The sequence below is a fragment of the Mirounga angustirostris genome, unplaced genomic scaffold (genome assembly GCF_029215605.1).
Source record: "Mirounga angustirostris isolate CCGP_5_RB_7025 unplaced genomic scaffold, mMirAng1.0.hap1 SCAF_6, whole genome shotgun sequence".
Lineage (NCBI taxonomy): Eukaryota > Metazoa > Chordata > Mammalia > Carnivora > Phocidae > Mirounga > Mirounga angustirostris.
The window spans coordinates 5,114,822-5,138,502 of NW_026991714.1; the positions used below are offsets into that span (position 1 = coordinate 5,114,822).

The following is a 23,681-nucleotide window of genomic DNA, read 5'->3' on the forward strand; positions in this document are numbered from 1 at the left end:
CACAGGCTGGACAGAAGGGGATGGTGGGAGACTTAGGGAGTCCAGGCTATGTTGTGGTAACAAACAAAAGCCAAACTTTCCTATGCATGTTCAGTGTAGACCAGGCAGCCGCCTGCCATGTGATGGCTTGGACCCAGGCCCTTTGCATTATGTGGCTCCACTTCTCAGAGTCCCTCACTTCCTGGCACATCAATTCCATCCATTTTCTATTGGCTAAAACCAGCCACATGGCCGCAACTAAATGGAAAGGGAGTTGAGAAAGGTAGCTTTTCTATTGGCCCATGTATTAGTCAGGGTTCCCCAGAGAAACAGACCAATAAGAGCCGCACACACACACACACGCACAAAGATTTATTATAAGGAATTGGCTCACGCAATTATGGAGGCTGACAAGTCCCAAGGTCTGAGTCATCAGACTGGAGACTCAGGATTGGTGATGGCATCTGAAGGCAGGAAAAAAATCCAAATGTCCCAGGTCAAAAGCAGTCAGGCAGAAGGAATTCTTCCATACTTGTGGGAAGGAGAGCCTATTCACACCTTCACCTGATTGGGTGAGACCCACACACATTAGGGAGGATAATCTGCTTTACTCAGGCTACTGATTCAAATGTTAATCTTATCCAGAAAACCCTCACAGACACACACAGAATAATGTTGGGCCCAACATATGGTCACCTCTGGGGCCCAGTCAAGTTGACACGTAAAATTAACCAGGACAGCCCAGGAGGAAAACGTGAGAGTTTGGTGAGCACACAGCATGTTCTGACACAGAGGAGGGCTGGATGGCGGGGAAGGCTGGTTTGATGTAGACGAAAAGTGATCTGTGGTGGGACACTTCCCTGAAGGGGGAACACATCCTTGAGTGGCCCTCCCAGCTCCAGGCCCATGAAAGCCTGGAGGAGGGAAACACACAACAGAAATCCCAGGTGTTCTATCAGTGCTGGGCCTGGGGGCTCCTACCTTCCTGTAATGGAAGACCCTAGTGAGAACGTTTTGTTCTTTTGATGGTTTTATTAGATCCCGTGACACAGATAGGACTTGAAGAGTTGCCCACAAAGGGAGTGGTGGTGCTCGGCTCCCCAGGAAAGGCTTGGGAGGGACCCTTTTTATGTGGCAAAGCTGCATGCTCACTCCTGAGGGGTAAGCCTGACCCCATATTCCCAGGAAACCTAAAGAGCATGCTCCTCAGAGAGGAGGCCAGAACTTGGGTGGGGCGGGGTGTGGGGGGGAGGCAAAGCTGGAAGGAACCCCAGGAGATTTGGCATGGATGTGGGAGCAAGAGTCAGAGATAGCACAAATTAACTCCTCAGACACAACAACCTGTAGGAGCCTACAGCCCCAGGCTCTTCCCCTTTGTATCCCGTTTGTCTGGGCCAGTGGAACAGACATTGTCTGACAGTTTGATGTTGATGGTCACATCGTTTATTTAAACAAGGAAACATTGCATAGTGTGATCATATCTTTTGGTGGGAAGAATATATGTTATCTATGTATGTATGTTGGAAAATAACTAGGAGATATAAAATAAAATATTAACTGTAGTTTTTAAAAAGTTAATTTGAAAATCCTTGTAGATGCTTCAATAGCACACTTTCTACCATCCCATGTAGCCTGAGCTCCTGTCTTGGTTAACAGCATGGTTGCTGATGAAGGCAAGGTCCAGCTGTCTTGAAGTTTCACTCTTGAGTTAGAAGAGCTTGTCTCAGGTCCATAGGAGGCCAGGAACAATGGGTACCATGACCATTAGCCATGTTGCAATCCAAGCTACTCCAGAGGATCTGGCTGAAAGAGCAAGAAAACTCCAAATGCTTAGGTGTCTTGACTTTAGGGAAGGCAGGACTACTTCCCCTCTCTGTTTCTCCACCCCACATCCCATCTATACCAAGAGGGAAAAAGAGAAGGAAGGGGAAGACTGACAGGAAGGGAAAGGGAGAGAAGGAGTAAGAACAGAGGGGATGGAGGAGAGGACAGGAGAGGAAGCAGAAAATAAAAAGAAAAGGGAATGAGTGATACAGTAGGAAAGGGAAATTAGGGGTGCTTTTCTAGGATAATTTGGATGGCTGAAAAGTGACAAGATTGGCTTGGCCCTTCCAAAAAAGGGCCTTATTATTGTTTTCATCCTCATTGTAGATGAACAGTCACCCTCATTTTATAAAGGATAGGGACTGTGTCTCTTTTCTGGATCTCAGGATATGGTGTTGATATGAAGGTGGTCTCATGGTCAGACACCGAACTGTCGCATAGGGTCTGTGGTAGCAGGAGAGACTGGAAGAGGCATGGCCAGTCAAGTGGGAAGAATAAAGAAGAGTGTACACGTTCCATAATCCTTGTGCGGGAACAGAGGTGAAGAAATCAGCACAGGAGGGAGGGTACATTAGGTCCCAGAAGACCGGGAAAGATCAGTGTCTCTGGGGGCCATGGTCCCTGATGACTGCCATGACAGGGAACTCAGGTAAATGTTGGCACCACAGATATGAGTTATTCTGGAACGGTATGGATATGTATACTCGGGGATATGGTTTCAGGGGTGTAGAAAGTACAAGACCCAGAATGCTGGGGATAGTAATCTAAATTTATTGAGGGGTCCCCTAAACCCCTAGTGTCTCCAGAATGGAAGGAACTGGTTCTAATTTAAGTACCATTCTGAAGACCTGTTGGGCACTGCTCTAGATAGGGTATCTATACTGTCTCATTTAGTCCTCATAACAGCATGAGGTAAGGATTACCATTTTGTCTGTTATTTAAGAAGGATACAACTTGGAGAAGAACATGACTTAGAGAAGCTAAGTCACTTGCTTAGCTATTAAGTGACAATCCCAGGATTAACCCCAAGTACCTAACTCCAAAACCTATGAGCTTACTGCCCAATCCTGGCTATCCTACTACAGGACCTGTGTAAGCTTGATAGAGAGCCAGCAATGATGCTCAAGTGAGTGGGTCCTCCCAAGAGACAGAGAAATCTGAAACATGAAACCCAGAGTCTGTCTTTCTAAAAAGCAGAGTCTCTGCCTTAGGATAAGGCCCTCACTCTTGTTCACTACTTGTTCTTGCTTGTGCTCATCTACTTGGCCCTTCTTTCTTTTGCTGATTTAGGCTGTCTGCCAGAAACCCCTTCATGCACCTGTTCAACTGTGTCTGGTCTGCTGTCCCACTTGGGCTTTTCTCCTGCTCAACCCTGACAGCTCAGATTGTCCTACAATTACCCAGGCCTCAAATTCTAGGACCATGCATTGTTAGAGCAGGGTAGGAGTGCCAGCCAGCCCTTGCAGGTGAGGACAGTGAGCTCCACAAAAGCCAGATAAGCTTGCTGAGAGCTAGTGGCAGAGCCCAGGGTAGAACCCAAGTCTCTCAGGTCTCACAGATGCCTATGGGATCCTCCATCTGAGCAGGAGGCTGAATAGGATCCCCACACCTTTCTTCATGTCATGCAAAAGAAAACTAGTTACCCTAGCTCCCCCCCACCCCAGCTCCCTGGGGAGTATTTCTTACCTAGTTTACAAGGTAAGGTGAAATAGACAGTGTCATTCTTACTGCTCACAGGATTGCTGGCTTGGCAGGTGTAAAACTTGGAGTAGTTTTGTGGCTCAACGGTGATTTCAAGCACAAAATTCTGGAGCCCTGTTGAAAAGAGCCCTGAGTCCCCATACCAGGCATAGTTTATGGACTGGTTTGGGATCATACATGACAGCTGCAGATGACAGGCATTGTTCACTTCCTGTGTCTTCCAGATTTTTATGTCAGGTTTAGGTACAGGATCTGAAGATGAGGAGGATGTTGTAAGATGAGACAATGGGTTTATGCATTTATGAGGCAATTATGCTTTGAGAGTTTAACCAATAAAATACAAAGGGAGCTAGGGAGGGGTGCTGAGTGCCGCAGAAAGTGGTGTCATGGAGAAGAGGGCCCTACAGGGGGAGCCAGTGAGCAGCTTTGACCTCTGGAGGTTCAGACTGGAAGGGCTACTCCTTGAGGGTGAAGCTAAAATGGATCCAGGAGGGGGAGCCATGCACCCAGAAACAAAATGGGGTTATGACTATCTGTGGGCCAGAAAGAGCAGCAAAAATCTCCTGGGGTCAGATTTAGTATCCCAACTGTCTGAGCTAGGTGAGGCTCCTTCTCCAGCACCAGCCCACAGTTGGCACCGTGGCCCACCTGTCCATCAAGAGCTCTTAGACTCAGATTCAGCAAGAGTCCTGGGGTAGGAGATGCTACCCTGTACAAGGCAAAGCCCTCTCCCTGATTCTGGAAGAGCTACAGAGAAGAACCTCATGTAACCCCCAGCACACATTAGCGTGATGAATAGCATTGTGTCTGTTAACTTTGGTATCTCAGGGTTTAGCACAGTGCTTACCAGATAGAAATCTGTAAGTATCTGATGCAAGGATGGATGGATGGATGGATGGATGGATGGATGGATGGATGGATGGATGGAGGGATGGATGGGTGAGTGGATGGATGGATGGATGGATGGATGGATGGATGGATGGAGGGATGAATGGGTGAGTGGATGGATGGATGGATGGATGGATGGATGGATGGATGGATGGATGGATGAGTGGATGGATGGATGGATGGATGAATGGATGGATGGATGGATGGGTGAGTGGATGGATGGATGGATGGATGGATGGATGGATGGATGGATGGATGAGTGGATGGATGGATGGATGGATGGATGGATGGATGGATGGATGGATGGATGAGTGGATGGATGGATGGATGGATGGATGGATGGATGGATGGATGGATGGATAGATGGATGGATGGATGGATGGATGGATGGATGGATGGATGGATGGATGGAGCAGAGATACAAAGGACAAACAGTAGCTTTGGAGTAAGACCAGCCTGGGTCTTGGACTTGGCTCTCATGGAGTGCCAGTATCAAAATAATTAACCCCTTAAATTTTCTTCTCATGGGTAAACTGACTCTACCTCATAGCATGATGTTAGTGAGACAAAATGGCATTGTCCGTTAGGAAGTACTTCTTGCAGGGCGCAAGTGTTCTGTGCATGTCGGAGGTCACCTCATCATCACCGATGTTGTCCTGCCACCAGATGGGATGAAAGGTAATCCCAGCATCTGCTCTTTCCTTTGTCAGGGCCACTTTTTCTGAAACCCTCTGGGCCTTTTCATTCTGGCCATGGGTAAAACACCTACAGAATCAGTGCTGCTCTGGTGTCAAAGGATTAAACGTGCCAAGAATTGACCAGATCAGAGCTCGCCTCTGGCTGAAAGCGTGTGGTGGGCAATAGCAGTTTCCCCTGCCTGGCCTCCTGAACTCCAAACCCGTCTCCTATGTGAAACCCCCTGAGATTGCCGGACTTCCCCTGCATGCTTGAGCTGAGCAATTTTCATACTATTTTTCGCCATTTCCTGTGGTCTAACCTCTTGTCTTACATCTTCCACATTTCACAGGGCGAGCAGCACGCACTGGGTGCTTTGTGGGTGGGGCTCGTTGAGCCAGCCAGGGTAGTCTGGCTCTAAGATGCCTCACTGGAGCTATCAGAAATTCAGGGGCTGTACTGAAGAACGAGCTTGCAGCTAATCCCATCCTGAGGGTTTTATGTCCAGGCAGGTGTGCTTACGTCACACCAGCTTGTGGAATTTAAAATATTCAGGAATGTTGCAAGCTGATTGTGAAACCATTTGTAACTTGGAGTTGGCTGTGGTGGGAGTATTTACCACAGAAATTAGTAAATAATACAAAGTTGGGCTTTTCCTGACACCACTGTAAGAGACTTTGAATCTTTTCCTTTTTCCGGGACTTCCCGAATTTTCAGGCCGTGTGATTTAGAGGAAGTACGTGAGAAGAAGCCTCCAGCCTCCTAGAACAGGGACCATTGAGCTGGTGGGTTGTAGAAGACACTCTTCATTTACACTGTTTTGGGGAAGAAAGATTACAGATATTTTCTGAATATTTTCTAGAGATCTTGTATTTGTATTTTTGGTAATCATCTGGTAGAAGGAAACTGCATGATAAAATGATTTGGTTTGGGAAAAACCCCTTCATTTTTGATGTTTCACTCCCATTTTCTACTTTGATTCTCATAATATCCTAAAAGGAAGATATAATTATCTTCACAATATGAGGGCCCTGAGGCTCTCGGGTAGCCCCTGTCTTGGATGTTTGCCCCGCCCCTCTTCTCTAATTTTTGCCTACCTCAACACCACGGAGGCCTCCCCAGGAATCATGTTTCTGCCTTAAAAGCTGACACTCTGGGCCATAAATATTTTGATCAGGTACGCATACCTGAACCAAGTTGGCTTAATCAGTTTCTATCTCTTTTTTTTTTTTTTAAAGATTTTATTTATTTGAGAGAATGAGATAGAGAGAGAGCATGAGGGGGGAGGGTCAGAGGGAGAAGCAGACTCCCTGCCGAGCAGGTAGCCCGATGCGGGACTCGATCCTGGGACTCCAGGATCATGACCTGAGCCGAAGGCAGTCGCTTAACCAACTGAGCCACCCAGGCGCCCAATCAGTTTCTCTCTTTAAATTTCTCTTTAAATTCTGAGAATTTAAACCAAGAGTTACAAAAGTCTAGGCTTTGAGAGGTAAGTCATGTACACGGCAGGGATCAAAAGAGGCACAGTCCACAGATTCCTGAGGCTGCGAACTCTGGGCTGGCCTTGGTTCTCATTCTTCCTCTTGTTCAGCCCTTCCTAACTCTTCTCAGTTCCTTGAATTGCTTTAAAAAGCTCTAGTTTCTTTAATAGACTCTTTTTTTTTCTTTTGCTAAATTTACATCAAATTGGCTTCTGTTACTTGCCATCAAAACAAACTTACCAAATATGGGCACAGAGACGTTAAGATCTTTCTCCAAGGTCACACAGCTAGGAAGTGAGCTAGCAACCGAGGTTTTAAACCCAGGTCTGTCTGATTCCAAGTATAATATCCTAGTCCTTATTCCACACATACCGGTTAGGCTGGAGCTATGAGTGGAAGTTTTTGTCCCCTCCATTTTGAAAAATAAAAAACCCTCCTTTAACAGCTCCTGCCCCATCCTGTGTCTCTTATAACTTTTTCCTTAAGTCTGATAAAGTCTGTGTTCAGGTATATTATTAAGATGAGCTCAGAACTGATTTGGGTTGATCACAGGAGAGCATGAAGAGACTAGAGAGGAAATCATTTCTATGGTTTTCCCTTTCTTCACATTTCAGACACTAACATCAGAAGAACTTTTAAATGTCCCAAGGCTATCAGTTTGGGTTCTGCTGGCCCAGCCTCACTCCCCAGAGGAACTGGCTCCAGGAGAAATGAATGAAGCCTGTCCTGAGGTTTCTCTATCCTCCTCCCGGAGAGGGCCCCCATGTGCCCTAGGAAACCTCCCCAGTGGTCCATCCAGGGCCCTAGATTGGGACTCCCCAAACTCACCATGTACCTCCAGTGAGATATACCACTCCTTCTCTCTCCCATACTCCTCCAACACCCTGAAGATGTAGGTGCTGCTGTCCTCTTTCTGGACATTATAGATGCACAGTGCATGGTTTTGATTAAGTCGGACCCTCTCCTTAAACTTAGAATTGAAGAAGCTAGTCCTTTTGGACTCCCATTCTAGAATCTTCTGATCAGCGGTGTAAAGCCAGGTGAGTTGAGTGTAGTTAGCAGGCAAACTGGAGATTTGCAGACTCACATTGCTGCCTGAGATGGCGGTCACTAGATGTTCCGAATGACCTGTCATGAGAGTGAGAGTCATCTTAGGGAGGGCAGAGGGGCCCAGCAACCAAAGCTTTCACCTGACCTGGTGGGACAGGGAAGAGAGAAGAGGTTTCTGCTTGGAAACAGTAAGTATGGTCTTCACCAGAGGGTCTGGCCTCTGATCAGGAATTCAGTAAAAGCTGGAGCTTGAGGGTGGGTAAGGGTAGGGCATGTTGCTGATAATCCTTCTAGTTCTGCCCCAGAAGATAAAGACAAAGGATGACGCTGGCCCCGACAGTCTCCCTTGCTCTCATGCCAGTAGATTTTCAAATAAAATGATGACAAGTCACATCCCCTTTCTGGGCTTGTGTTCCTTATTGCTTCGATTTACTTCTCTAGCAGTAGGCAGGAAGTAGAGAAGAAACAAAGTTTGAAGTGAATGGAAGCCAGAGTTATTCAGTAGCAAAGTATTATAGAAGCATGAAGGCATTTCATTAATAAAAATAGTATGCTATTTTTCTGGCATTCATAATTTTTGTAGTATTTCTCAGCTTTTAAAACTTGTGATACATTGGGGTTTCTTTTCTCATTCTAACTAAATTCACTTTTGTTCCTATTTGTGTTTGCTGTTCTGTTCTTTTTTCATGAGGGTGCCCAAACCTTGTCTGGTTAAGGCAAAGAAAAGATGACAGCAAGGAAGATGCAAGATGAAGGGAGGTGTGTTGACCCTTTGTGGAGGGAGAAGAACAAAGGAGGAGGATATAGTTAGGTATCTATATATAGGCTAAGAAAGAACAGTAGAAAGAAGCTACCTGTAGAGGAAAAAGGAAATACGACCTGTATTATTCTGGCCTCATCTACTGTCACACAAAATCTCAGTAATATTGTTCAATATCATATATACATCCAGCTGTTCACTTTCCACAAATCTATCATTTCCAAAAGTATTCTCTTCAACTAGAGATTGAAATGAATAAAAAAAAAGATTGGGGGCACCTGGGTGGCTCAGTTGGTTAAGCGACTGCCTTCAGCTCAGGTCATGATCCTGGGGTCCTGGGATCGAGTCCCGCATTGGGCTCCCTGCTCTGCGGGGAGCCTGCTTCTCCCTCCCCCACTCCCCCTGCTTGTGTTCCCTCTCTCGCTGTGTCTCTGTCAAATAAATAAATAAAATCTTTGAAAAAAAAAGATTGAAAATGCCTCTGTCCCCAGGGCTTTCAAGTTTCTATTTATTAATCCTTCCCACCATCCATCTCTGCCTTCAACACTTTATTGAGCACTTATCCTGCGCCTAGTCATATGCAGACATACTTGGGCATTCATTGTCACAGTGCTTCTGATTGGTCCACTCCACACATTGTCATCTCTGTGACGTAACCAATTCAGGGTCAGTAACAGTATTTGAACAGCCCCATGTGCCTGGCACTGCATGAGGCGCTAGCATCAGAAGTACAGATGGAAGCTCTAGCCTCGTAGAGCATGCAGCCCAGCAGGACATTCTCTTCGGGGTTTTAAAACCACCGGACATATATTCTAGATGTGTTCTCATTCTGTTACTTGTTTCCATGTGAATTAATAGAAGTAGTGACAATAGACAGCCTAGATCAGTGTTTTCCAACCTTGGTACTATTGACATTTTAGGCCAGGTAAGTCTGTTGTGGGAGCTGTCCTCGTGCATTACAGGATGTTCAGCAGCATTCCTGGCTTCTGCCCACTAGAGACCAGTAGCACTTCTCCAGATGTGACAATCAAAATGTCTCCAGATATCGCAAATGTCCCACCCCCATTCTGGGTGAGAACTACTGGCCTAAGTCATCCTTGGCAGACTCTCCAGTAAGTGTCAGACATATGCTCAGGAAGACAGCACAACTTAGAGTTAACCCCCTTTTATTTCTCAGTAAAAAGTGATGGCCAACCACCAGAATGACCTTTTAAGAATCATACACGTCGGTAGTGAAGAAGAGAGGAAGGAAAGATACAACGTCCTGTGCACGTCTATATCTTAGCAATCATATTATATTGAAATGATCTGTTTAATGTCTACTACCTGCTTCTATCACCAGACTATAAGATTCCTAAAGACAACAAATGAGTCTTATGAGTCTAATTCATTTTCCATTATAGTGTGATGAAATCAGACTGCCTTGGTTCAAATCCTGGCTCTACCACTTGCTAGCTATGTAACCTTGAGCATGTTATCAAACCTCTCTGTCTTTGTTTTGGTTATTACCTCATAAAGTTTGTAATGGTTAAGTTTATGTGTCAACTTGACTGGGCTAAGGGATACCCAGATAGCTGGTACAACATTATTTCTGGATGTGTCTGTGAGGGTGTTTCTGGAAGAGATTAGCATTTGAATTGGTAAACAGAGTAAAGATGATCACCTTACCAATGCGGTAGGCACCATAACCCAAAAAGAACAAAAAAGCAGAGGAAGGGCAGATTTACTCTTTGCTTGAGCTGGGACATCCATCTTCTCCTACTCTTGGACATTAGTGTTCCTGGTTCTTGGGCCTTGGACTTGGACAGGGACTTACACTATTGGGTCTCCTGGTTCTTGGGCCTGTGGATTTGGACTGGAACTCCACCACTGGCTTTCCTGTGGGACCAGCTTGTAGATGTCAGGTTGTGGGACTTCTCCATATAGAGAAGTACACAATTATGGGTTATGCTTCCATAATTACATGAGACAATCCTTCATAATAAATCTCTTTCTATATATTTATATATAGACTATTTGCTCTGTTTCTCTGAAGAACTCTGACTAATACAGAGTTACATTAATAAAATGTTTAGAATACAACTTAATACAAATAATCAATTAATACAAATAAAGTACTTAGAACAATACCTGGAAGATTAGTAAGCATTCAATAAAGGTCATGTATTGTTTTATTATTATTACCTACATTATTTTTTGTATCCATAACACCTAGTACTATGCCTAAGTTATTAAGATGTTTAACAACTGCCTGTTGAACTTATTTTATTATACCAAAACAGTGGTAAAATAAGGACTAGACTAATGATACATTTTTTAGAAATGGATGTTCATATGTGAATCTGAAAGATTGAAGAATGTGAAAGAAGGGGCCTAAAATCCAAAAATATTGTATCAGCTCCTCAATCAGCTTTCACTTGTATCCTAATGGTCTAAAAATAAAAGGTGTCAGCATGCACAAGAGGTAACACAAAACCAGGTCACTGGCCTAGGACATGTGCTGGGACTTCTATCAGAACAGACAAGTTCCCTAAAGCTTCCTTGGGGGGGGAGAAAGAAGCATGCATCCAATGAGAAAGAATGAAGAATACACAGCACATAGACTCAAGTTAAGATCCAGGCCCAGTTATACCTTGCATCCTTTCTCCTTGTGAGAATGGAATCTGCTTTATAAGGACAAAGAGATCATGTTTGGCAAAGGTATTCCCAAAATGCTCAAAAGAACTTCAAAATTTAGTGTGAGGCATAGGGAGAAACCATAGCAGACACAGAGTCACTAATTTTGTAAGCTTCTCAAAGATAAAGACAATATCTTGCTCAATTTTGAATCTCCACAATACTCGGTTGATATTTAGTATCTAGTAGACAATGAATAAATGGATGACAGTGATAAAATGTATACATAAGTGCTCCCAGTCTTCTTCTTTCATGACCTCCTGCTAGTCAAAAATATTTTTCGTATTTTTACTTTCCATTCAGCTTCTCCCTCTTGTTTACTTCCTAAGACCAGTTTGGACTGATGAGCAGGGAGGGAAGGAAGAGATAAGCAAATACCAAGGCCACTCAAGCCAGTTTAGGAAATAGGGGTGCTAGTGCATTGGGGCTCAGAAGAATAAGACTGTCTGGGCAGCAGATGGATGGGATGGTTTGAGAAGATTGAAGAGGACAGGAAAGGTGGGTGTAGGAAATGTTACTGTAGTTTATAAATTGGATTTCCTTTAACATCTTTTGAGAGACTGTAAGTAGAAATTTGAGTTACTATTTAGTTACTTATGACCAATGAACTGTGTTTCTTAAATATGAAAATATGCCCAAACTGGGCCAGTGGAGCCCTGTCTTATGGCTGGATCCTGATAATAATAAATGAATAAAATCAATAATAAATGAATAAAAGATGACTATTTTTTTAAAATTTTTTATTATGTTATGTTAATTACCATACATTACATCATTAGTTTTTAGTGTAGTGTTCCATGATTCATTGTTTGCATATAACACCCAGTGCTCCATGCAGAATGTGCCCTCTTTAATACCCATCACCAGGCTAACCCATCCTCCCACCCAAGATGATTATTATGACAAAGAAAGCAGAGGAGCAGTGGAAGAGGTGCCCAGGAATTCTCAAAAAAAAAAAAAACCCAACAACATAAAAATGTGTTGAATATGGCATTCAAGTTTTCAGATATCTAAAGTCAATGCAAAGCAGCTAAAAGAAACCTTGAAATATCGATCCAGCAGCCTCAGAAGGGCTGAGATTACGCTTGAAAACAGAAAATGGAACAGTGAATTTTGTTTTGAAATATCTAATGAAAGGGTGGCCTGGAAAAGCAACATGAACCTGAAGATACAAGCAGTCAAAGAATGCTTGACTGACCATTTAAAAAGGGATATAAGATATTCTAGTCTTCTGAAAGAATTCTATAATTCTTTCACAAGTTAAAGAAGAAATATGGATTAACTTTACAAATACAGATTGCAAAATTAATGCAGAAATGGAGTAATACAATTTGGGGTATCAAGATGGTGGTTTAATCTGCTAATCGTCTACTAAATTCAGATAAATTAATATCTTTCTTATCTATAATATATTTATGTGGGGGTTTTCTTTAATTTTAAATTGACAAAATCTTGATTTGGCTTCCAACAATTGCATATGTTCAAAGGCAGGGGAAGTAACTGTAAAGAAAGTTAGGAAGCATCGTAGGAAGAAGTATTCGGTTATGTGTCTGGATGCATAGGATAAAGTAACTGTGTTTACGTGCAGTTTACAATAAAAAATGAAGCAGCTTTTTCCTGTGCCTAGCCATGTTTCCTGTCTGTAGAAAAGAAAACCTAAAATGGGGAAGGAGGGAACAAGATCAAAGAAAGTGATCATTTCATACCAAAGAGTCTACCCAGGAAAGTGAAAGAGGTCCTAAAGAAGAAGTTCTCATCACTCTAAAATCAAGTCACATGGCTTCTAGTAAAACTATTAAGGAAGAAATGATGTGAGTTTTAAAGATACTACTATGGAGTTACCAAGAGTTCTCTGATGAGATCAACCATTTAACTAACTTGTATAACCTTTTAAGGAAGTAATATTTAAAACTGAAGTATAGGGTGCCTGGGTGGCTCAGCTGGTTAAGCGACTGCCTTTGGCTCAGGTCATGATCCTGGAGTCCCTGGATCGAGTCCTGCATCGGGCTCCCTGCTCGTCAGGGAGTCTGCTTCTCCCTCTGACCCTCCCCCCTCTCATGTGCTTGCTCTCTCTCATTCTCTCTCTCTCAAATAAATAAATAAAATCTTTAAAAATAAATAAATAAAAAAACTGAAGTATAATTGACATACAGCATTATATTAGTTTCAGGTGTACACCATAATAATTCAACATTTCTATACATTGTAAAATGGTCACCACCATAAATCTAGTTTGATGACTTTCTGTAGTGTTGTGCTTAGATTCCCTTCTCACTATCTTTTGTGGATCTATTATAGATTTTTGCTTTGTGGTTAACCATGAGGCTCACATATGTCATATGTTATATATATATATATATATATATATATATAACAGTCTACTCTAAGTGGCTAGCAAGTTAAGTTTGAATGCATTCTAAGACCCTGCATTTTTACTCCCCTTTACCACATTTTATGTTGTTGCTGTCACATTCTACATCTTTTTATTTTGTGCATCCTTAACTAATTATTGCAGTTACAGTTATTTTTTACTACTTTTCTCTTTTAACCTTCATATTAACTTTGTAAGTGATTATTCCACTACCTTTACTATATATTTACCTTTACCAGTGAGACTTTTACTTTCATATGTTTTCTTAGGCTTAAAAAAGTCCCTTTAACATTTCTTTTAGGGCTGCTTTAGTAGAGGTGTATTCCTTTAGCTTTTGCTTATTGGAAAACTCTTTATCTCTCCTTCAATTCTGAATGGTAATCTTGCCAGGTAGAGTATTCTCAGTTGGAGGTTTCTTTCTTTCAGCACTTTGATTATATTATGACACTCCCTCCTGGCATGCAAAGTTTCCACTGAGAAATCTGCTGATAGCCTTATGGGTGTTCCCTTGTATGTAACTAGTTTTTTTTTCTTCCTGTGTTTAGGATTTTCTCTTTACCTTTAACTTTTGACATTTTAATGTCTTGTTGTGGGTCTTTCTATGTTTATCTTATTTGGAAATCTCTGGAATTCCTGCATCTGATGTCTGTTTCCTTCCCCAGGTTGGAAAAGTTTTCAGTCATTATTTCTTCAAATAAGTGTTCTGCCCCTTTCTCTCTCTCTTCTCCTACTAGAAGCCCTATGATGCAAATATTATTCCATTTGATGTTGTTCCATGGGTCCCTTAAGCTATCTTCACTTTTTAAAATTCTTTTTTCTTTTTGCTGCTCTGCTTATGTGAGTTCCACTGTCTTGTTTTCCAGCTCACCGATTATTTCTTCTGCATCATCTAGCCTGCTATTGAACCCCTCTAGTGCATTTTTTCAGTTCAGTTGTCACATTCTTCAGTTCTGTGACTTCTGTGTTGGGTACTTCCTCATATTTTCTCTTTGTTGAAGTTCTCACTGTGTTCATCCATTCTTTTCCTGAGTTCAGTGAGCATCTTTATGGCCATTCTTTGAACTCTTTATCAGGTTATTTATCTCTCTTTTATTAAGGTTCTTTTCTGGGATTTTGTCTTGTTCTTTCATTTGGAATATATTCCTCTGTTTCCTCATTTTGCTTTACTTTCTGTGTTTGTTTCTATGTGTCAGGCAAAACAACTACCTCTCTCAGTATTGAAGTGGTGGCCTCTGTAGGTGATGAATCTTACTATTTAACCCTGCCCTAGTTCTTGGTTGTCTCTTGCACTGTCTCTGATTACTTCAAACCCATGGGTCCAGAAACACAATCCCCCTGAACTGTCAAACAGGGTGTCAAGGGGTGTCCCTTATGTGAGCTGTGTGTGCCTGCTGGCTTGGAGGGATTATGGAAGGTGGGAAGGGAGCAGGACACTAGACCACTGAGGAAGTTGCATGAGAGGGGAGAGCTGCATTAGCATCACAACAGAGCAGGTGCTAGCAGGTTACAGTGAGTGCAAAAATGGCACCCAACAGCACTAGCAAGCTAGAGACAGAACATAAAAATGACACCCACCAGGACCTCCATTCCTGGATAGAATCCCAACAAGCTTTTGTCCTTGGGGAAGACCCTTTACAATCAGCAAATTAATCTCCTTCACATATGATATGCCATATCTTTTCAAACTGTGTTTTTGTGCTGAGTCATAAAATGAGTGAATCTGCATGTGAGCCTTTCAAGAGTGGACTCTCCATTCCCTACAGTCCTACGGTTCTCCTGGCTATAAGCTCCATTGGTTTTCAAAGCTAGATATTTGGGGGAGAGCTTGTACCTCCAGTGCAGGTCCCAAAGGTTGGGGTGCCTGATATAGGGCAAAAAACCCTTGTTTCTCAAAGAGGAGTTCTGTATTTGTGGGAACCCTTCCCAATGGTGGGTTGCCATGCCAAGGATGGGATTTTGGTGATACTGCTTCTCTGCCTCTCCTAACCATCTTGATGTGGCCCTTTTATCCTTTGTTGTAGAGTAGCTGTTCAGCTAGTTCTCAGGTTCTTTTCAGAGAGAATTGTACTGTGTGTAGTCTTGGATTTGCGTCCATGGAAGGAGATGAGTTCAAGATCTTACTATGCTACCATCTTAAACTGCCTCATATCTTAAGGAAATAATTTGACAATGGATACCAGGACCCCAGATTTTGTCATGGGTGGCAAGAGTATTATTTCCTCAGATGGGAAGACTAATGAGTTTACTAGGCCAGATTGCAATGGGTCAAGAACTCAATGGAAGGCAAGGGAGAAGAGACAACAAAAGTAAACTATTCCAAGACATTTCAGCGTGAATGGGAAGGAAACTGATAGGGCATTGTGTAGAGGGACATGGAAGGTAAAAAGAGGTTTTTGGTTTTATTTTTTAGTTTTATTTAAGAAGGAAAAAAACAAGTTATGATAGGTCAAGGGAAGGAGCCAGTGGAGAAGGAGACATGGAAGAGAAAGAAGGTAACCAATGGCATTGGGCTAGAGGGGGTTTAGAGCAGAGTTAATGGCCCAGGTCTTGCCTGAAAGGGGAGATATTTCATGCTTTGAGGGAAAAGAGAAGGAGGACAAGACTGTTGAGGATGTAGAGAAGTTTGTAGTTTAGAGGTGGTAGGCAACAAGTTGAGAGGTTTTCTGCCTAATGATCTCCAGTCCCCATTTTTTCAGTGAAATAAGAGGCAAATTCTTTGCTGAGATCCCAGCTTGACTGAAACAATGATTCACAACTTCCTCCCTCCCTCCCTTTTTCCTTCCCTCCATCTATCGATCCATCCATAAACACATACATATGTACATCAATTTATTCATTTATTCACTCTTCTAAAAAATGTAGAATAGACACTTACTATGGACTAGGCTCTGTGGTAGGCACCATGCATAGAATGAAAGAGACATAGCTCCTTACCTTAGGGAGCTTCCATTCTAGTGGATACAGACAATTAATCAGATGATTCCACTATTGGTGATAAGTGTTAGCATAAGGAAAATATGGAATACTAAGGGAGCACATCACTTGAATTTAGGGGTCAGGAGTGGCTTCCATAGAAAGTGTGAGTAGGAATGAGTTTAAGTAGAAATTAGCCAGGGAAAGATGAGGACTAGGAGTAATCAATGTTCCAGCTAGAGGAGAAGAAAAGTATCAAGTGCTCAGAGACCCACAAAAACAAGATCCATTTAAGGAAGTGGATGTAGTGCAGTTGATTAGAACAACACCTGGAGGAAGGTAGGAAATGGCCATATTATCTAGTGCAAGCTTATGCTCAGTGTCTGTTGTAACTCTCTTTCACTATGGTGACCACTGATGAGTTGTGTGGGTTTTTTTTAAGATTTTATTGATTTGTCAGAGAGCACAAGAAGGGGGAGTGGCAGGCAGAGGGAGAGGGAGAAGCAGGCTCCCTGCCAAGCAAGGAGTCCGATGCGGGACTTGATCCCAGGACTCGGGGATTGTAACCTGAGCCGAAGGCAGACACCCAACTGACTGAGGCACCCAGGTGTTCCCACTGATGAGTTTTTAAAAGAAGAGTAAAATAAAAAGATAATCATTTTAGAAAATTTATACCAATGGCAGTATGGTAAATACTAGACAGAGAGAAGAATTTAATTTTTTTAAAAAAAGGAGCTTTTAAGCAGGATTACTACAATTATTATTGTAGTAATTGGATGCAAGAAAATGATGTCTTGATTTAGAATAAGTGGTTTATCTGCCAGCAGAGGTGGATGGAATTAGATATATTTGAGAGACTTTTTGAAGGTATAATTAATAGGACTTACTCATTGGATATGACAGGCAAGGAAAAGAATCGAGGTGAAGATGGCTTCCAGAATTCTGGCTTCAGTAATTGGACATAGACATGTCATTTATTGAGAAATCAAACAGCAGAGGAACAGCAGATTATAAAAATGTTTTTTAAATCCGCAAATTTTTGACACTCCTTCCATCAAGAGGTGGTTATCTACGTCCCCTCCCCTTGTTGATGGCCTCAATGAGTAGGAGACCGCAGAAGTATGACTCACAAAGTGAGGTTAGAAAAGACCATGTGGCGTTTGCCTACTTTTCTCAGGATACTCAACCGGGGAGGTTTGGCCGCCATGTGAGAAGATCAGACACATAGCTATTGTAGTATTACTCAGCCTAGGCACCAGCCACATGAGTGAAGAAGCCTCAAAGATGACCCCAAGCCCCAACATGATCTGGGTACACACACATGAGCTATCCCAGGGGGCTGAGCACAGTCCACCCCCTCATTCGTGCACAAAATATGTGATTATTATTTTAAGCTGCAGAGTTGTGGTGCCTTATTACACAGCAATAGATAGCCAGAACAAAGATGATGAATTAGATTTGGGGCATATGTTTGGAGAATCTGGAGATGTTTAAAAAGCAGTTAAAAATTCAGATCTGTGGGTAAAGAGAGAGCTTTGGGCTCTGAAGTTTACTTATGTCCTTCCCAGGCTCTTATCTGTCTCAGATTGTGTGTGTCACATTTGCAAAGCAATTCCACATTCTTTATTTGATTTGATCTTAATAATAACTCTTTGAAAAAATGGGAAGCATATTATTATACCCATTATGAGTTGAGAAAGCTTTTATGATTTATAGAAAACCCTGAGGCCTGGAACTCAGATATAACAAAGGTCTTCTGATTCCCAGCACATGCTGCTTCCATTGCACTCTGCTAAGTGCTATGAGCAGATGAGGAAGATGCCCAGTAGTGAAGGGTACCTGAAATCAGAGAGCTGAGAGACTCAAGCCTGAGGAGGGATGAAAGAGGAGATTTAAAAATGCTTCTCAAATTCTTCCACCAAAGTATCCCTTACCAGGGAGGAGAGAACTACTATGTCCCCAGGAAGATCTAGACATAGAGCCCAAAAGAAAGTTCTTTGAAGTCATTCATTCATATATTTAACAATTATTTATTGAGCCCCGGCTATGTTCCAGGCACTCTGCTGGGGTTTAGCACAGTACATGGTCTCTGTCCTCATGTCCTCTCAAGGAGACAAACAACCAAACAAGCAATTCACCAATCATAATCGGGAGGCTTACAGGAGGAAGTTACATAAAAATGGCAGCCTACAGGAGGGGCAGAGGGAGAGGACAGTGCAGTGAATCCTGGGCAGAAAACCTAGCCATAACAGAGAAAGCACCTCCTTCAAGGCAAACAGCAAAGTTAAATGTAAATGGATATGATTAATAGGGGAGAAGTCATAAACTGGGAATAAGAGGACCATCTGTGGGCATAATCTATGCAGGAAGAGATTTAGACACATTGCCCTTGTGTCTAGAGAAAGTCCTGAAATATTCCAGTTCTCTTAGCAGCACTATCTTTCCCAAAGTTGAATTAATATTTCGTATCAGCCCCCACTCGCAAAGCCATATCAGTGTTCTGAGTTGAGTCAGCCCCACAGAGCCCACACAGCTATGAATGCCCTGAAGACATCGTGTGTCTAAATGTATACAGTCATCAACCAAATCCAAAGTACTGCCATCCTGAGAGGTCCTGCAGGAGTGGTCAGCAGGGCATGACTGAGCATGATTGTCTCCTCTCGCTAAAAGCTACACCGTAATTTTATGATGCTGTGTTGGTTCCCTGTGCTTCTTCATTTTTACTCTTTTTTTTTTCCATAGTATGAGCGCTAAAGCCTTTGACATGGAAAAAACCTGAGTATCTCTTAGGGGGAATAGTGAGAAAGGCAACAGCTTAACTCCCACTTCTCAGCTGACCCGAAAAGAAAGGTACTGGAAAGTGAAGAGCTGTAACAGAAAGGAGCGTTAACTCAGTCCCTGGGTACATCAGGGGGACAAGAACAGCCCATGGCAGAGGAATGACCCTTAACTCTTAACAACTAGACACTGGGGGCTCCTTTGATACTGAAGCACCTCAGGCCTCTGCTCAGACCCTCATTCAGAGACCCTAGAGAGAGCAATCCTCTCTGAGTTTCCTTTCCTTCAATTTAGATCTCTCTTTGGGACCATGACAACATCATTTACCTTTGTTCAGGACACAAACCCTTGCATAGACAGAGGCTTCGAGAATGACTCAGGGAGCATAGTGTACAGAGCAGAAAATGTGGCAGCAATCAATGGGCAGCTTCCTCTTACTCAAAATGCAAAACAAGACAAAACACAACATCTTCCCAGACAACAAAGCATGGAACAAAATCTGAGGGGCCTCCTTCCCCGTCTCCCTGAGGTCCTGTTTTTGCCATGATCCCTTGGGAAAAGAGAGGGGATGATTCTCCAAGGCTCAGAAAGTTTCCCCAACTTGCCACAGCCCTCCTACCAGCATAGAAGTATCTTTTGCCTGGAGATCACACTCCACTTTCAGGACCAAGCCCCACCCCGTATCCCCTTTCCCATCTCACCCAGGCCTTCAATGCACAATCACATGCACACAACTTGTGTAAAGTACCTTGAATGCTGGTTGCCAGGAACAAATGAGGCAGCATTAGAAGTTCCAGAGCCAGACACCACTCCCACCTTTGGGAGCACATGTTACTTCCCAGGAACGCTAGAGACAGGCCAGAACCAGGCTAGAAAGGGACTAAGGGCTCCAGAGCCCTTGAAATCATGGCCGAAGGTTAGAGAAACACTTGCTGACCTTTTAGACACTCGGCAACTCATGGGTGGAGCCTAGAGACCAAAAACAGGAAGCCCCCATATCTGAGAGCACCCCGGAAGCAAAATGAAATTAACTGTTCTGTTTGAACGTGCAGTTGGTTCTGTTTTCTGGAGAGAGGATCCATAGCTTCTGTTGGATTCTCAGAGGGGTCAGTGCTCAGAAAAGATTAAAATCCAAAAAAAAAGAAAAGACTAAAGTCTCCTGATAGAGAATATCTGGCTTTGGTTTCCCAGGCATGAGTCACCCTGATTAATCCAGAAGTTAAAATTAGTAGGTACTCACCAATACTGCAGGGGATTTCTGGCCTGAGCCAACCCTAAGTCATGAGAGGAATAGGTGATATGTGTCATTCAGAGCAGAAAATGTAGGAAATCAGATCTCCCATGTCCTAAGCCCCACCCTCAGGCTCCTCCTCCTTTATGATAAAGTTACTGCTTGTACCCTTACATTGGCCTATCTACTGAACATTAGTAGAAAAAGCAAGATTACTTGGCCCAAATGAATGGATTTCCCAGCCTTGTGGTCTAAGAAATTTCAGACCCATCCCTCCTGAATATAAATGAATTATTTGCCCACCTAGGGCACTTTGGGGACCCATAAGGCAAGCCACAGTCCCTAATACAGCATATTTGTAGCTATTTCTGAATTGGAGACACTCCTGATTCAACATAGAGGAGCCCAGTAAAAACACTGCTCTCCTCAATCTGTGAACTCCTATGATAGAAGTAGTTACCCTTCCCCAAAGGAGCAGCATGGGGAAACTGAGTCAGCCCAATGCCTTAAATTGCACATGACACCCCATTCACTTGAACACACGGAAGCCCTGTGAGGCGAGAAGGGCAGGCATTATTGCCTGCACTTTATAACTAAATCTGAGTCAGACCAACGTTCAGCTCCAATCCACCCCAATCTTCAACTCCTCCCCCCGTGAGGGCTACCGTAAATCTTTGCACTAGAAGAGAACATAAGACAGGAGTAGAATGAGCTAAGTTGAAATGGAGTTAGCTAGGGATGATTTTAAAGACAAATAAGAAAAGTTAGCTAGGGAAGATTTTAAAGAAAATTATAAAAATTATTTTAAAGAACATTTTAAAGAAAATGGAGTTATCTAGGGAAGATTTTAAAGAAGCTGAGGAGGAGGAAGAGGCAGTCACAAGGGCAGAGAAAGAGAAAAGGAAGGAAGTGAACTGTGGGTGGGCTTTACCCAGACCCTGCTCCTCCAGGGAGTTTTCAAAAGGGTTTCAAAAAGGTTGCCACCCAGTGAAGCATTTGAGGCTAGCCAGCAGGGAGTAACAACACCTATTTCCAACCAGAGTAGGGGCACTACTCTTGCTGGCTGGCCTCTCGATGGCTCCAGTAGGAGGCAGCGCAACACTGCAGTGTGGGAGTAGGCTCCAGCTTGGACACACCCCAGGGAGACTGAAAGACAATATCCTGGGGGCAGGCTTAACATTTAAGAGGCGAGCAGAACAAAAGAATGCTAAAGAAGAAAATGAGAAGGATCCATCAGATAGTCTAGGAGGAACTGATGTTTGAAAAAACTGTATCTTGGTCATGATCCCAGGGTCCTGGGATCAAGTCCCACATCGGGCTCCCTGCTCGGCAGGAAGCCTGCTTCTCCCTCTCCCACTCCCCCTGCTTGTGTTCCTGCTCTCGCTACCTCTCTCTGTCAAATAAATAAATAAAAACCTTAAAAAAACAAAACAAAACCTGTATCCAGATTAGCAGAAAGTGTATCCATTGCATTTTTTCTTTTTTTTTTTTTTCCTGTTTTTCTTTTTATTTGCATCTATTTTATGCAGAACTTACTCCCGGGCCGTAAGTTTTTGTTTCTTCAGTTTCTTCTGGGATATCTTTTTCTTCTGTGAAACCTCCTCTTCTGGTTTAGGAGCAATCTGCTCTTTTTCAGGAAGGATCATCTCAGTGTGGCGGGGAGAGCTCATGTAGGGGTGAATCCGACCATGAGCCCTGTAAGTTCTGTGCCACACCTTGGGGGCTTTGTTCACCTGGATGTGCTCAATGACCAGAGAATCTACATCTAAACCCTTAAGTTCAGCATTATTCACTGTGTTTTTAAGCGTGTGCAGTAAAATTCAGCACTCTTTTTGGGCCACCGACCCTGTGTCCAGCCCCACTGTTTGGCCTGGGCACACCTCCTAACTCCACCATTGCAGCGACATTGCTTTTGCAAAGTGACATCCTTCAGATACTTGGTGGCTTTTCGGATCTGCATGCCCTTGACAGCCTGGGCAATTTCATGTGTGTTCTTCAAGTGAACATGAAGATTTGAGCCTCTTGATTTGCATGATTTTGTAGGGTTTTCTGGGTCAAGTGAATAACAAACATTTTCAGAGATCACCTCAGGCCGCTTAGGGGAAAAGCTATCCGTTGCATAACTGTGTGGTCACTAGTGACCTTAATCTTGGTAAGAGCCATTCTCGTGGAAGCAGAGGCCAGAGTCTCCTCTCCCCTTCTCCTTTCTCCTCCTCCCCTATATGTATTAGGTATTTCATAAGCTCTACATCATATCTGAAGATGTAGAAATGAAAGCTACACTCTTGCCTGCTCTTACGCAGCTCATAGTCTTGTGTTAAAATGCGGTTGTGAGATGGGGAATTATGGGGCCACATGGAAGGACCACCCAACACAAACTGTGTGGTCATGGGAGGCTGCTGGAAGACAATGAATAGGTATGACTCCTTTGAAGAGTAAGGGAAGTGTGTTACATAAGGAAGATGAACATGATAACATCTGAGAAGCCGGAGAACTTGGCTAGTTCAGGAAACTGAGGATATTTTGTGTGACTGAAATAAAAGGAAAGGAAAGGAAACCAAGTCCAGCCCTAAGGTTTGGTGTGTGCAGTTAGGAGTTTGGATTTCAGCCCGACCCCTTTCAAGGGGAGGTATGTAAAGGATTTTGAGCAGATGGGTGATATGCTTCATTCCACAGGTTAGAGAGAAAGCTGACGAAGAGGAGCATGAGACTAGAAGCAAGACGTTACAAGAATCCAGCTACACAATAATGAAGGTTCAGCAGCAGCAGCAGTGGAGAAGTGACAGGAATAAGTCAGAATCAGCAGACGTTGATACTTGGTTTTGTATGGGGGAGGTGAAAATGGGAAAAGGAAGAGCCTGCTCACTGGCTTGGGTGACCAAATCAGTGGATGGGGACATGAGGGTAATCTCAGTATGGGATATGTTAAGATTAAAATGTCTGAAACAGACTTGAATATGTGGATCTGGGGCTCAAGAAAGAGACCTGAGCTGTGTACCATATATGTACCATATATGAATAGTCAGCACACAAATTGTGGTTGAAGTCATACATGTACAGGAAGGATCTCTCTTGGGAAGAATATGTAAAGTGAAAAGGGGATTGAGTAGGAAATCCCCCCATGTCTTAGCCCATTCAGGCTATTCTAACAAAAATACCAAAGACTGGGAGGCTTGAACAACAAACATTTATTTCTCACATTCAGGAGACTAGGAAATCCAAGATCAAGGCACCAGGGATTGAGTATCTGGTGAGAGCCCACTCACTAGTTCATAGGTGGTCTGTGCGTTTGTGTGGTGGAAGGAACGACAGAGCTCTCTGGGGCCTCTTTTAAAGGACAGTAATCCCATTCAT

General features: G+C 43.1%; 1 protein-coding gene and 1 pseudogene across 2 annotated transcripts; both read right to left on the minus strand.

Annotated features, from left to right (window-relative positions):
- Positions 1–1,411: 1,411 nt before the first annotated feature.
- On the minus strand, positions 1,412–20,036 carry CD48 (CD48 molecule). Of its 2 annotated transcripts, none has more exons than XM_064593785.1 (4): positions 19,845–20,036; positions 7,377–7,676; positions 3,490–3,618; positions 1,412–1,782 (listed from the first exon to the last, which is right to left on the minus strand). In XM_064593785.1, exons 1-4 carry the CDS (start codon positions 19,924–19,926, stop codon positions 1,703–1,705), a joined length of 591 nt encoding a protein of 196 aa, XP_064449855.1. In that variant the 5' UTR covers positions 19,927–20,036; the 3' UTR covers positions 1,412–1,702. The 2 variants fall into 2 exon arrangements, with proteins under 2 accessions (XP_064449855.1, XP_064449854.1); XM_064593784.1 differs by having other exon boundaries at positions 3,490–3,756.
- Positions 20,037–21,859: 1,823 nt separating this feature from the next.
- On the minus strand, positions 21,860–22,287 carry LOC135364632 (large ribosomal subunit protein uL22-like; annotated as a pseudogene).
- Between the last annotated feature and the right edge of the window lie 1,394 nt (positions 22,288–23,681).

Bases quoted from the DNA above. Each gene is read 5' to 3' on its own strand.
- CD48 (XM_064593784.1), bottom strand. From the start codon at position 19,926: ATGTGCTCCCAAAGGTGGGAGTGGTGTCTGGCTCTGGAACTTCTAATG. The intron at 3,757-7,376 runs GTGAGTTTGGGG...CCTCATCTTCAG, and splicing joins TATCTCACTGGAGGTACATG to ATCCTGTACCTAAACCTGAC. The intron at 1,783-3,489 runs GTAAGAAATACT...TTGCTCTTTCAG, and splicing joins CACCTTACCTTGTAAACTAG to CCAGATCCTCTGGAGTAGCT.